This window comes from Oncorhynchus keta, chromosome 6 (genome assembly GCF_023373465.1).
Source record: "Oncorhynchus keta strain PuntledgeMale-10-30-2019 chromosome 6, Oket_V2, whole genome shotgun sequence".
Lineage (NCBI taxonomy): Eukaryota > Metazoa > Chordata > Actinopteri > Salmoniformes > Salmonidae > Oncorhynchus > Oncorhynchus keta.
The window spans coordinates 41,322,277-41,335,831 of NC_068426.1; the positions used below are offsets into that span (position 1 = coordinate 41,322,277).

A 13,555-nucleotide genomic window follows, 5' to 3' on the forward strand; every position below is an offset into this window, starting at 1 on the left:
ACTATACAGACAATTAATTCAACCTTTCACAGCTTGGGTTTTGCTCTGACATGCACTGTCAACTCTGGGACCTTATATAGACAGGTGTGTGCCTTTCCAAATCATGTCCAATCAATTGAATTTACCACAGGTGGACTCCAATCAAGTTGTAGAAACATCTCAAGGATGATCAACTGAAACAGGATGCACCTGAGCTACATTTCAAGTCTCATAGCAAAGCGTCTGTATATACACTGCTCAAAAAAATAAAGGGAACACTAATATAACACATCCTAGATCTGAATGAATGAAATATTCTTATTAAATACTTTTTTCTTTACATAGTTGAATGTGCTGACAACAAAATCACACAAATTATCAATGGAAATCAAATTTATCAACCCCATGGAGGTCTGGATTTGGAGTCACACTCAAAATGAAAGTGGAAAACCACACTACAGGCTGATCCAACTTTGATGTAATGTCCTTAAAACAAGTCAAAATGAGGCTCAGTAGTGTGTGTGGCCTCCACGTGCCTATATGACCTCCCTACAACGCCTGGGCATGCTCCTGATGAGGTGGCGGATGGTCTCCAGAGGGATCTCCTCCCAGACCTGGACTAAAGCATCCGCCAACTCCTGGACAGTCTGTGGTGCAACGTGGCGTTGGTGGATGGAGCGAGACATGATGTCCCAGATGTGCTCAATTAAATTCAGGTCTGGGGAACGGGCGGGCCAGTCCATAGTGTCAATGCCTTTCTCTTGCAGGAACTGCTGACACACTCATTAGGAGGAACCCAGGGCCAACCGCACCAGCATATGGTCTCACAAGGGGTCTGAGGATCTCATCTCGGTACCTAATGGCAGTCAGGCTACCTCTGGCGAGCACATGGAAGGCTGTGCGGCCCCCCAAAGAAATTACTGACCCACCGCCAAACCGGTCATGCTGGAGGATGTTGCAGGCAGCAGAATGTTCTCCACAGCGTCTCCAGACTCGGCCACATGTGCTCAGTTTGAACCTGCTTTCATCTGTGAAGAGCACAGGGCGCCAGTGGCGAATTTGCCAATCTTGGTGTTCTCTGGCAAATGCCAAACGTCCTGCACGGTGTTGGGCTGTAAGCACAACCCCAACCTGTGGACGTCGGGCCCTCATACCACCCTCATGGAGTCTGTTTCTGACCGTTTGAGCAGACACATGCACATTTGTGGCCTGCTGGAGGTCATTTTGCAGGGCTCTGGCAGTGCTCCTCCTGCTCCTCCTTGCACAAATGCGGAGGTAGCGGTCCTGCTGCTGGGTTGTTGCCCTCCTACGGCCTCCTCCACCTCTCCTGATGTACTGGCCTGTCTCCTGGTAGCGCCTCCATGCTCTGGACACTACGCTGACAGACACAGCAAACCTTCTTGCCACAGCTCACATTGATGTGCCATCCTGGATGAGCTGCACTACCTGAGCCACTTGTGTGGGATGTAGACTCCGTCTCATGCTACCACTAGAGTGAAAGCACCGCCAGCATTCAAAAGTGACCAAAACATCAGCCAGTAAGCATAGGAACTGAGAAGGGATCTGTGGTTATCACCTGCAGAACCACTCCTTTATTGGGGGGTGTCTTGCTAATTGCCTATAATTTCCACCTGTTGTCTATTCCATTTGCAGCATGTGAAATGTATTGTCAATCAGTGTTGCTTCCTAAGTGGACAGTTTGATTTCACAGAAGTGTGATTGACTTGGAGTTACATTGTGTTGTTTAAGTGTTCCCTTTATTTTTTTGAGCAGTGTATAACATGGAGTTACACATTTCTCTGGAAAAAAAAGTTATTAAAAGGACTAACTATTCCCTGCCACCATATTACACTTGCTATAGACATCTTATATACCATACTTCCAATAACCGATGTGTACTACAACTTGCCATTTCCTGTGTTGGCCTATGCAGTTAGTCAGTAATAATTGATTGAGTTTTTTAATTAATTGAGTTTTTTTATTTGTTTTAGCTTTGTCATTATGGGGTGTAGATTGACGAGGGAAAAAAATAATTGAACCAATTTTAGAATAAGGCGGTAACGTACCAAATGTGGACAAAGTCAATGGGTCTGAATACTTTCCAAATGCACTGTATGTAGATATCTTTATCAGAAATAATACTACATGTCCCTTGACGGAGTGATGCTGAATGCAACAAAGATTCTCACCCCACTCTCCCCTACCTTAGGTAGGTGTTGTGAGTTTCAGGTAGACCGTCCATCCTCATGTCTCTGTTCTGCTCTCACATCTCCACAACAACTTCCAAATGCATTGAATAGAGTCACTTTATTTCCAACATACAGTAAAATACATCATATAACCATTGAAATGTTAAAACATCCAAAGTTTGGACCCATCTACTAATTCCAGGGTTTTTCTTGATTTCTACAATGTAGAATAGAGTGAAGACATCAGAACTATGAAATAACATGGAACCATGTTGGAACCAAAGAAAAGTGTTAAACAAATCAAAATCCAAACTTTTAAAATGGTACTGTACATTTTGAAGAAATGAAAAACAACAATATTGGCGCTAAAAAGACATTGTGTGTTACATATTAGTCGATGTTAGCAGTTTATGTACAATGTTAGCTCATGAGATAAAAAAACGAAGTTAATCATAGTATTAGAAAAGTGATGATTGACTTGCATTCTAATAGAAAAAACTAAATAGCACAGTTTCAAATGTCGACAAATACTTCAAATAAACATGACATCTGCAATGTTAGACAATGAAAAGTAATGATTCATGTTCTAATAGGAAATACAAAAATAAAATCTCTTCACTAATTTGAAGCAGATAATTCAGTCAGAGTACAGAGACACATACAAAAATTACTTGTATCCTAGACCGTACAGAAAGTAGAAAAAATAAATGAGAACTGCTTAGAAAACGATTCTACTCTTTTCTACTCTACTGTAATGTATGAATTTTATACTTAGCACTGTAGCCATAAGATAAAGAATTCAATATGAATTTACTTCTTTTTTAAAAAATGTAACACTTTCAACATTTACATCTGTGGCTAAAACAATGTCTTCTTGATACCGTTACTATCCTACAGAGCAATCAGTTCTCACTGGGCCTTCCCTGAAAGAGTAACAGAAAAACTCCCCCAAATAATTATCATTTGCTATTTGTTTCATTAGTCTATTTTTTATATAGTCCCCAAAAAATGTTCATGTCAGCAATAAAGTTCATAACCTTCAAAATACGGAAATACTGCCGGTATCAACAATGGAATAATGAAACAAACGCCAAAAGATCGCTTCTGAGGTAAAACACAATACTGCAGAAGAGAGAATAAACACACAGTGCCATCTGCTGGTCAAGCCCCCTCACTACAACCAAAACACTTTCAATAAAATAAACATTGGAAGGAGTTAGTTACCACACAATGTAACGCTGTTTGAGAAAAGCAGAGCTCTATCAATTCAACATTCAACTCCTCTACAATATCAGTCAGTCTATCTTCTCAGATTCACCCCCGCACTCGCTCTCTGGTTGTACGTGGTACATACACTAGGGGGACAGATTGTGTGTGTTTAGTGTTTGACCACGAAGTTGATGAGCTTTCTGGCATCCTGTTTCTGACACATCTGTATGGGCTGGCTTGGCTCCAGTGAGGTGCTGATGAACCAGCCCGGGTACATGGCCGACTCGAAGGTGGTCAGGGAGAAGCCAGTGGTATTCTTGTAGAAGAGGAAGCGAACCGTTTTTTCCTGAGCCCCGATGGTTGTTAACTGGTCCTCACAGACCTGAGAGAGAGAAAGAGAGAGAGGAGGAGAAAAGGATTAGGATGATGTGGTGAGGTAAGTGTGTGTGGGTTCGAGTGCTATAAATGTGAGTACCTGCATGTGACTGAGTAAGAGAGGGAGTAAGTGAGAGACCGACCTCCAACTGTAGGACAGGAGTTGCGCCGTCTGCCTGCTTGGAGCAGGAGAGGTTCCATTGGTCTATCCCTAAGACAACTGGCAGGGCCTGATTGGTGGTGGTGGTGCTGGCATTACTATACTTGGAGAGGTTGAACCTCGCTGAGAATGAGAGAGGCAGAGTTGAAAGGGCATCTTCACTATTTTTTGTCATTTTTAAACACTCATCTATGATGTTGCCGATTTTGGTAAAGGCTGCCAAAAACAAAGCTTACAGAATGTGCTTGCGGTGTAGTTTGGCAGTTAGCATACCTCTCCGGTTGTTGCCTCCCTGGATTGTGACGGCCTTCAACTCCATGGTTCTGTGGCAGTACACCAGGCTCTTCTGGTGATGGTCACACAGGCTATACTGCTGGGGACAGCCAATCTGCTCGAAGGTCCCCTTTACCTTCTTGGTCACCACTCCCATTGGCTCCTGGATCGAGACCATCACACACTCTACACAGAGGAGGAAGAAGGGGCCAACAGAAGGGGGGGGAGGGGAGAAAGGGTGGAGACACAGGAAAAGTACCGTCAATCAAATGAATCGTTTAGGGAACTGGGCCTATAATAACTGAAAAGCAGTACAGTATAATCAAAGAGTATAGAGTCCAGGGTTACGAGTCAATTTCATTCATATTTTGAGGAAAATGTGGATATTTAATTTCAGTTTAGTTCCAGAATTGACCAAATTGAAATTAAACGGCACGGCAGCCTAAGCACCTTCCACCAGGTTATCCATGATGATGCTGCAGTCGGTGCACTCCATGTCCAGGGGAGTGTGTGTGGAGTCGGACTTCTGCCAGGGGTTTTTCATCCTATGCAGCGCAATCACCAGGTGAGCCACCTGTCTCATGCCTCCCCGATGCTGTAGGATAACCTCCAAGTCCAGGCTCAGGCCCGCGTGCAGCCCACAGCGCTCCATCTCTGGTCCACTCTACACACATACAAGTAATCAGAATGAGAGTCCATGTAGAAGAAAAAAAATAACTACAATTTTTTTTCTCTGTTGAACAAGCCAATTGCACGCAATTTAATATCAAAGAGTACCTTATTGGTCCTCTTTATGTAAAAACACACTCAACCTATGTTGGTGATGCTCTGTCTAAAGTTGTACAACTGGTGTACCCTAATCATTGTGGCGCTTGCCATTCTTCTTTATGCAAGGTTAACAAAACGTTTTACCTTGGCATCAGGCAGGCGGTATTCGGTATCAAACTCCATACTCGAACATGAGCTGCAGAGAAATTAAAACTAAAGAGGTTAGCATAAAAATGCCGTCTTCCTATTCAAGCTCAGATAGACAAAAAAAAAACGTGTTTATAGGTGGGTCTAACCATTTCTAAAAACGTTTTAAAAATAAATAGACAAGCTAGGTTTGTGAAAACTGCATATACACCGGCAAATTGAAAATAGGCAATCTGCCGTTCAAGCAATAAGGTACGTGGCTGGAGAAATGTAACCACCCTCAAATTCATAGACCGAGCTACGGATGCAAGGACTGACATGTTATCAACATGATATATTGAACCCTGCTTTGAGGCTATACAGTGTTTGTTTACAAACAATGGAGTAAAACAAGCTATACTTTGGGGTCTGAATCTCGCGAGGCAGTTATATTCTGCAACATTTCATTTAAAAGTCAAAACATGTAGCAATCTCAAATTCCCCTTTTTAGGTAATGATTTATTTGTGTCATCTTCTTCAATTAGGATATTTTACTGTAGGCTACATATATTTACCGGAAGGGTAATAAATAAACTCAAACAAAAAACAGTGTAAGAACGGCAATTGATAGAGTATTCCTCAGAAATCAATTCAGACAACCTACCTCGGGAGAGCGTCAGCTAAATCGAAGTCCATGATTCTGAGAGAAAATGAGAACAAAAAATCACTGTCATTTGAGATTACCATAAAATACTTTAAATTAATTGTATTGTATATATTTTTTTAAGTAAAATAAAAATAAAAAAGTAAAGTAAAGTACGTTTTTCTAAACACATCACCTTTAGAGAGAGTTTATATGCTGGAAGAGTTGTCTGTCGTACTTGAAGTGTGAAACTGGTGTATAACGTGCCAAGACACACGGTTTTTAAATCGGCGGTTTACGAGAGCATTGTGGGTTTGATGCTCTCGAACACGGCCAGAAACGACCCGCGTAGAGAACAGGCGAAACTACCACACTTCCGCTGAACGTGGTCGAAAAAGTAAACGCACTTTCAGAGTTTCATCCAAGCGGCCAGGGTTTCGGTTTGGAAGCACGATTTAGACTTACTTCCGCACTGCGGTTTAATTGACGTTCGGCCCAGAAAGACCATTTCAACAGATTGCCACATCCTTTGTGCACTAAACATCCATTGAATTGTACAAATAATTGTCACTTACCAAGTTTCCATCTAGAGTTTTTATGTGAGTAAAATCATACTCCATAAAAATAAATTAATGCAAGTCAGATCTTTTTGTGTGAGTAAAATTAATTATACGATAAATGGTGGTGGAAACGCCTTTATGCTCAAATATTGATATAATAACCATCATATCTAAGTAATCTTGGAGTCCTGTGGCGGTATTGTGTGTGGTCCTCCCACTATGACTTTGGAAACCATGCAGTTTATTAGGCTAGAGATAGCATTTGCTAAATGACTAAAATGTCACTTATTCAGAGCAATTAGGGTTAAGTGCCTTGCTTAAGGGCACATCAACATATTTTTCACCTCGTCAGCTCAGAGAATTGAACCAGTGAACTTTTGGTCACTGGCCCCATGCTTTTAACCACTAGGCTACCTAGGCCAGTTGAGAACAAGTAATCATGTACAACTGTGACCTGGCCAAGATAAAACAATGCAGTGCGACAAAAACAACAACACATGAACAAACACACAGTCAATAACACAATAGAAAAATATATGTGCAGTTGAAGTCGGAAGTTTACATACACTAGTTTTAATGACTCCAACCTAAGTGTTTCAACCACTCCACACATTTCTTGTTAACAAACTATAGTTTCGGCAAGTCAGTAGGACATCTACTTTGTGCATGACACAAGTCCTTTTTCCAACAATTGTTTACAGACAGATTATTTCACTTAAAATTCACTGTATCACAATTTCAGTGGGTCAGAAGTTTACATACACTAAGTTGACTGTGCCTTTAAACAGCTTGGGAAATTCCAGAAAATGATGTCATGGCTTTACAAGCTTCTGATAGGCTAATTGACAACATTTGAGTCAATTGGAGGTGTACCTGTGGATGTATTTCAAAGCCTACCTTCAAACTCAGTGTCTCTTTGCTTGACATCATGGGAAAATTCAACGAAATCAGCCAAGACCTCAGATTTTTTGTTTGTTGTTGACCTCCACAAGTCTGGTTCATCCTTGGGAGCAATTTCCAATTGCCTGAAGGTACCACGTTCTTCTGTACAAACAATAGTACGCACGTATAAACACCATGGGACCAAGCAGCCGTCATACCGCTCAGGAAGGAGGCGCATTCTGTCTCCTAGAGATGAATGTACTTTGGTGCGAAAAGTGCAAATCAATCCCAGAACAACAGCAAATGACCTTGAAGATGCTGGAGGAAACAGGTATAAAAGTATCAATATCCACAGTAAAACGAGTCCTATATCAACATAACCTGAAAGGCCGCTCAGCAAGGAGGAAGCCACTGCTCCAACACCGCCATAAAAAGGCCAGACTACGGTTTGCAACTGCACGTAAGGACAAAGATCGTACATCTCAAGACATTAGTCAGGAAGTTAAAGCTTGGTCGAAAATGGGTCTTCCAAATGGACAATGACCCCAAGCATACTTCCAAAGTTGTGGTGAAATGGCTTAAGGACAACAAAGTCCTAAGGCTTTGTGATTCCCAACAAAGTGGGAATCACAAAGCCCTGACCTCAATCCTATAGAAAATATGTGGGCAGAACTGAAAAAGCGTGTGTGAGCAAGGAGGCCTACAAACCTGACTCAGTTACACCAGCTCTGTCAGGAGGAATGGGCCAACATTCACCCAACTTATTGTGGGAAGCTTGTGGAAGGCTTCCTGAAACGTTTGACCCAAGTTAAACAATTTGAAGGCAATGCAACCAAATATTGATCCACCATCCAAAGTGTTATTAATACCTTTACCCAAATGCATGTTCAATGTCTGCTTTTCAAAATTTTGACCCGTAGGTGCCCTTCTTTGTGAAGCGTTGGAAATCCTCCCTGGTCCTTGTGGTTGAATCTGTGTTTGAAATGTACTGCTCGACTGAGGGACCTTACAGATAATGTGTGGGGTACAGAGATGTTATCACATTATCAGTTACTCCTGAACTTATTTAGGCTTGCCTAAATTCTGTAGCTCAGTTGGTAGAGCATGGCGCTTGTAACGCCAGGGTAGTGGGTTCGATTCCTGGGACCACTAAATGGCATATATATATAACGAGTGGCAGAATAAGTATCCAATTGTGATACTTGAGTAAAAGTATAGATACCTTAATTGAAAATGACTCAAGTAAAAGTCACCCAGTAAAATACTACTTGAGTAAAAGTATAGATACCTTAATTGAAAATGACTCAAGTAAAAGTCACCCAGTAAAATACTACTTGAGTAAAAGTCTAAATGTATTTGGTTCTAAATATACTTAAGTATCAAAAGTAAAAGTATAAATAATTTCAAGCAAAGCAGATATTTTCTTGTTTTTTAATTTACTGTTAGCCAGCAGCACACTCCAACACTCAGACATCATTTATAAATGATGCATTTGTGTTTAGTGAGTTCACCAGATCAGAGGCAGTAGGGATGACCATGTGTTCTCTTGATAAGTGAATGAATTGGACCATTTTCCTGTCAGCTAAGCATTCAAAGTGTACTTTTGGGTGTCAGGGTAAATGTATGGTGCAAAAAGTACATTATTTTCTTTAGGAATGTACTGAAGTAAAAGTAGGAAGTAAAAGTGGTCAAAAATAGTAAAGTACAGATACCCAAATAAAACTACTTAAGTTGTACTTCAAAGAATATTTACTCGAGTACTGGCGATAACAAAGGGGTTGCATACTTATTGACCCAAGACATTTCAGCTTTGCATTTTTTATTAATTTGTAAAAATGTCAAAAAAACCTATTTCCACTTTGACATTATGGGGTATTATGGATAGGCCAGTGACCACATAATTGCAATTGAAATCAATTCTCAATTCAGGTGTGGAAAAAGTCCAAGGGTGTGAGTACTTTCTGAAGGCACTGTAAATGTTCATTGTTTCTTTTGAGAAAGAAAAAAAGGAATAGTTTCACCATATTAAAACGAGAGTTCAGTCACGTGGCAGGGTTGACCTTAAAATGAGGGATAGACGTAAATTAATAGCTAATCAGGAAAAATTATAATTTCAGAAATCACTTTTAGTCCATGGGATAGGTGAAATAATTGTTCCATTTTATGTTTGTAATGATTTTACCCCGTTTTTTAATATATTTTTTTTTACCCCAAATCCAAATGAAATTCTGTTTGACTGTCGTCTGTACTTCCCAGACTGCCTGTAATCTTTCAAATGTTCCTCAAGGTATCTTGTAATATTGTACCAAGTTCAACACTTGTACCATAAAGTGGAACGATCTCAAGCATATTTGGTTCTTATCAACTGGATTACTTGTCAAAGCAACAAAACAAGTAGGGCTTTTACAACGATGGCAAAAACTTGAGGTTAAAATGCATAGTAGAGATATGAGGAAATTAAATGAGGGAAATTGAGATGGCAAAAGAAAGCTGCTTTCTGATTCAATACTGAGAGAGAGAGAGAGTAATGTTCCTGAGAGAGTACGTGTGTGTGTTTGTGCGTGCTTCTCGCTAATGTCACTGTATGGGTTACCGTTGGCAGGATGTTGGGGGAGGCGGTTTGGGGAGCTCGGGGCGAGTAAAAACATTACACAGAAGATGGTGGTGAGAAGAGGAAAACTAACTACAAGTACCCACATGTAAACAACGCAGAATGATTAAATCGTGTGGTTTAGGGTTATGGCTATACCATTGCAGTTTGGCCTAGGTCAGGACTTTCCAACCCTGTTGCTGTAGAGCTACCTTCCTGTACGTTTTTGCTGAAACCCTAATCTAGCGCACCTAATTCTAACAATTATCTGGTTGATAAATTGAATCGGGTAAGTTAGAACTGAGGTTGGATCAAAACCTACAGGAGGGTAGATATCCAGGAACAGGGTAACAGCACCCTGGCCTAAATAAACACACACATGCATGCAAGTGCAGTTGAAGTTGGAAGTTTACATACACTTAGGTGGGAGTCAATAAAACTCGTTTTTCAATTTTTAATTTTACTTTTTCTCCCCAATTTCGTGGTATCCAATTGTTTTTAGTAGCTACTATCTTGTCTCATCGCTACAACGCCCATACGGGCTCGGGAGAGACAAAGGTTGAAAGTCATGCGTCCTCCGATACAAAACCCAACCAAGTCGCACTGCTTCTTAACACAGCGCCATCCAACCCGGGAAGCCAGCCGCAGCAATGTGTCGGAGGAAACACCATGCAACCTTGGTTAGCGTGCACTGCGCCCGGCCCGCCACAGGAGTCACTGGTGCGCGATGAGAAAAGGATATCCCAACCGGCCAAGCCCTCCATAACCCAGACGACGCTAGGCCAATGGTGCGTCGCCCCACGGATCTCCCGGTCGCGGCCGGTTACGACAGAGCCAATACTGAGAGAGAGAGTGTATGTGTGTGTGTGTGTGTGTGTGTGTGTGTGTGTGTGTGTGTATTATTGCAAATAAACAGTACAGGTGAAAGGATACAAGAGAAATGTATGACGCAGTAATTATAATAAAAATAATAATGCATAGATTGAAATAATCTTGCATGCTCCTCACTCAATACTCAAAAACATCTAATACTCAGTTCCCAATACATACTCTGTCCCAACCGACCCCTGGTATAACTGATGTGCAGAGTAATAGGGGATAGAAGCGTAAAGGCCACCAGTCAAAGGCATCAAAGTTGAAGGAAACAGAGTTACTGACAAGGGAAGAAAAAACAACCACATTTCCGTAGTGCAGTACAGCGCCCTTAACCACTGCACCACCCGGGAGGCCCCACTCCACACATTTCTTGTTAACCAACTATAGTTTTGTCAAGTCAGTTAGGACATCTACTTTATGCATGACACAAATCATTTTTCCAACAATTGTTCCAACAATTGTTTACAGACAGATTATTTCACTTACAATTCACTGCGTCACAATTTTCAAATGCCTGAAGGTACCACGTTCATCTGTACAAACAATAGTACGCAAGTATAAACACCATGGGACCACGCAGCCGTCATACAGCTCTGGAAGGAGATGAGTTCTGTCTCCTAGAGATGAACATAATTTGTTGTGAAAAGGGCAAATCAATCCCAGAACAACAGCAAAGGACCTTGTGAAGATGCTGGAGGAAACAGGTACAAAAGTATCTATATCCACAGTAAAATTAGTCCTATATCGACATAACCTGAAAAGCCACTCAGCAAGGAAGAAGCCATTGCTCCAAAACCGCCATAAAAAAGCCAGACTACGGTTTTGCACATGGGGACAAAGATCATACTTTTTGGAGAAATGTCCTCTGGTCTGATGAAGCAAAAACATAACTGTTTGGCCATAATGACCATCGTTATGTTTGGAGGAAAAAGGGGGGGGCTTGAAAGCCAAAGAACACCATCCCAACCGTGAAGCACGGGGTGGCAGCATCATGTTGTGGGGGTGCTTTGCTGTGGGAGGGACTAGTGCACTTCTCAAAATAGATGGCATCATGAGGAGGGGAATTATGTGGATGTATTGAAGCAACATCTCAAGACATCAGTCAGGAAGTTAAAGCTTGGTCACAAATGGGTCTTCCAACTGGACAATGACCACAAGCATACCTCCAAAGTCGTGGCAAAATGACTTAAGGACAACAAAGTCAAGGTATTGGAGTGGCCATCACAAAGCCCTGACTTCAATCCTATAGAAAATGTGTGGGCAGAACTGAAAAAGTGTGTGCGAGCAAGGAGGCCTTCAAACCTGACTCAGTTACACCAGCTCTGTCAGGAGGAATGGGCCAAAATTCACCCAACTTATTGTGGGAAGCTTGTGGAAGGCTACCCGAAACGTTTGACCCAAGTTAAACAATTTAAAGGCAATGCTACCAAATACCTATTGAGTGTATGTAAACTTCTGACCCACTGGGAATGTGATGAAAGAAATCAAAGCTGAAATAAATAATTCTCTCTACTCTTATTCTGACATTTCACATTCTTAAAATGAAGTGGTGATACTAACTGACCTAAGACAGGGAATGTTCACTAGGATTAAATGTATATGGCTAAGGTGTATGTAAAATTGGGGCGGCAGGGTAGCCTAGTGGTTAGAGCATTGGACTAGTAACCGAAAGGTTGCAAGTTCAAATCCCCGAGCTGACAAGGTACAAAATCTGTTGTTCTGCCCCTGAACAGGCAGTTAACCCACTGGGCCGTCATTGAAAATAAGAATTTGTTCTTAACTGACTTGCCTGTTAAAATAAATAAAACTTCACCTGTAGCTTTTAGAAAGTCCTCCATTTAGAAATAGGCTGCGCACTATTGACCATAAACAATTATTGTAGTGGATTATTTTTGTGACTCACATTTGAATGATTTACAAGACAAAACTAAGGCCTAGATTCAATCAGATCAAGCGTTAGGAGACACCTACATAGCAGATGTTTTGGCAGAGGTGGAACTGCCCCCAAATGGGCGAGCAGCTGCTCTTGCAGTCATTGTCATGAAGCCACACCCCCACAATAACTTTGCTGAAATTGAAGTCATTCAACTAAATGAAGATTTCTATTATCCTAATCGAGGTGTAGATCACATCTCACATTCCACTGTTTGAACTTGGGATTTCTATTATCCTAATCGAGGTGTAGATTACATCTCACATTCCAGTGTTTGAACTTGGGATTTCTATTATCCTAATCGAGGTGTAGATTACATCTCACATTCCACTGTTTGAACTTGGGATTTCTATTATCCTAATCGAGGTGTAGATTACATCTCACATTCCAGTGTTTGAACTTGGGATTTCTATTATCCTAATCGAGGTGTAGATTACATCTCACATTCCAGTGTTTGAACTTGGGATTTCTATTATCCTAATCGAGGTGTAGATTACATCTCACATTCCAGTGTTTGAACTTGGGATTTCTATTATCCTAATCGAGGTGTAGATTACATCTCACATTCCAGTGTTTGAACTTGGGATTTCTATTATCCTAATCGAGGTGTAGATTACATCTCACATTCCACTGTTTGAACTTGGGATTTCTATTATCCTAATCGAGGTGTAGATTACATCTCACATTCCAGTGTTTGAACTTGGGATTTCTATTATCCTAATCGAGGTGTAGATTACATCTCACATTCCACTGTTTGAACTTGGGATTTCTATTATCCTAATCGAGGTGTAGATTACATCTCACATTCCACTGTTTGAACTTGGGATTTCTATTATCCTAATCGAGGTGTAGATTACATCTCACATTCCAGTGTTTGAACTTGGGATTTCTATTATCCTAATCGAGGTGTAGATTACATCTCACATTCCAGTGTTTGAACTTGGGATTTCTATTATCCTAATCGAGGTGTAGATTACATCTCACATTCCACT

At 41.1% G+C, this 13,555-nt stretch overlaps 1 protein-coding gene across 1 annotated transcript; it reads right to left on the reverse strand.

The window, feature by feature from the left end:
* Nucleotides 1-2,267: 2,267 nt before the first annotated feature.
* LOC118373089 (interleukin-1 beta-like) lies at nucleotides 2,268-6,168 on the reverse strand. Its single transcript, XM_035759157.2, has 7 exons — nucleotides 5,919-6,168; nucleotides 5,744-5,779; nucleotides 5,098-5,149; nucleotides 4,636-4,849; nucleotides 4,186-4,371; nucleotides 3,896-4,035; nucleotides 2,268-3,759 (listed from the first exon to the last, which is right to left on the reverse strand). Exons 2-7 carry the CDS (start codon nucleotides 5,773-5,775, stop codon nucleotides 3,547-3,549), a joined length of 837 nt encoding a protein of 278 aa, XP_035615050.1. The 5' UTR covers nucleotides 5,776-5,779; nucleotides 5,919-6,168; the 3' UTR covers nucleotides 2,268-3,546.
* Nucleotides 6,169-13,555: the final 7,387 nt, after the last annotated feature.

What these genes read in the sequence shown, in the direction of transcription:
- LOC118373089 (XM_035759157.2), bottom strand. Translation starts at nt 5,775, where the DNA reads ATGGACTTCGATTTAGCTGACGCTCTCCCGAG. An exon ending in GGGAGGCAACAACCGGAGAG is followed by an intron (nt 4,036 to 4,185) that starts GTATGCTAACTG and finishes TCTCATTCTCAG; the next exon opens with CGAGGTTCAACCTCTCCAAG. An exon ending in CTCCTGTCCTACAGTTGGAG is followed by an intron (nt 3,760 to 3,895) that starts GTCGGTCTCTCA and finishes TCTCTCTCTCAG; the next exon opens with GTCTGTGAGGACCAGTTAAC.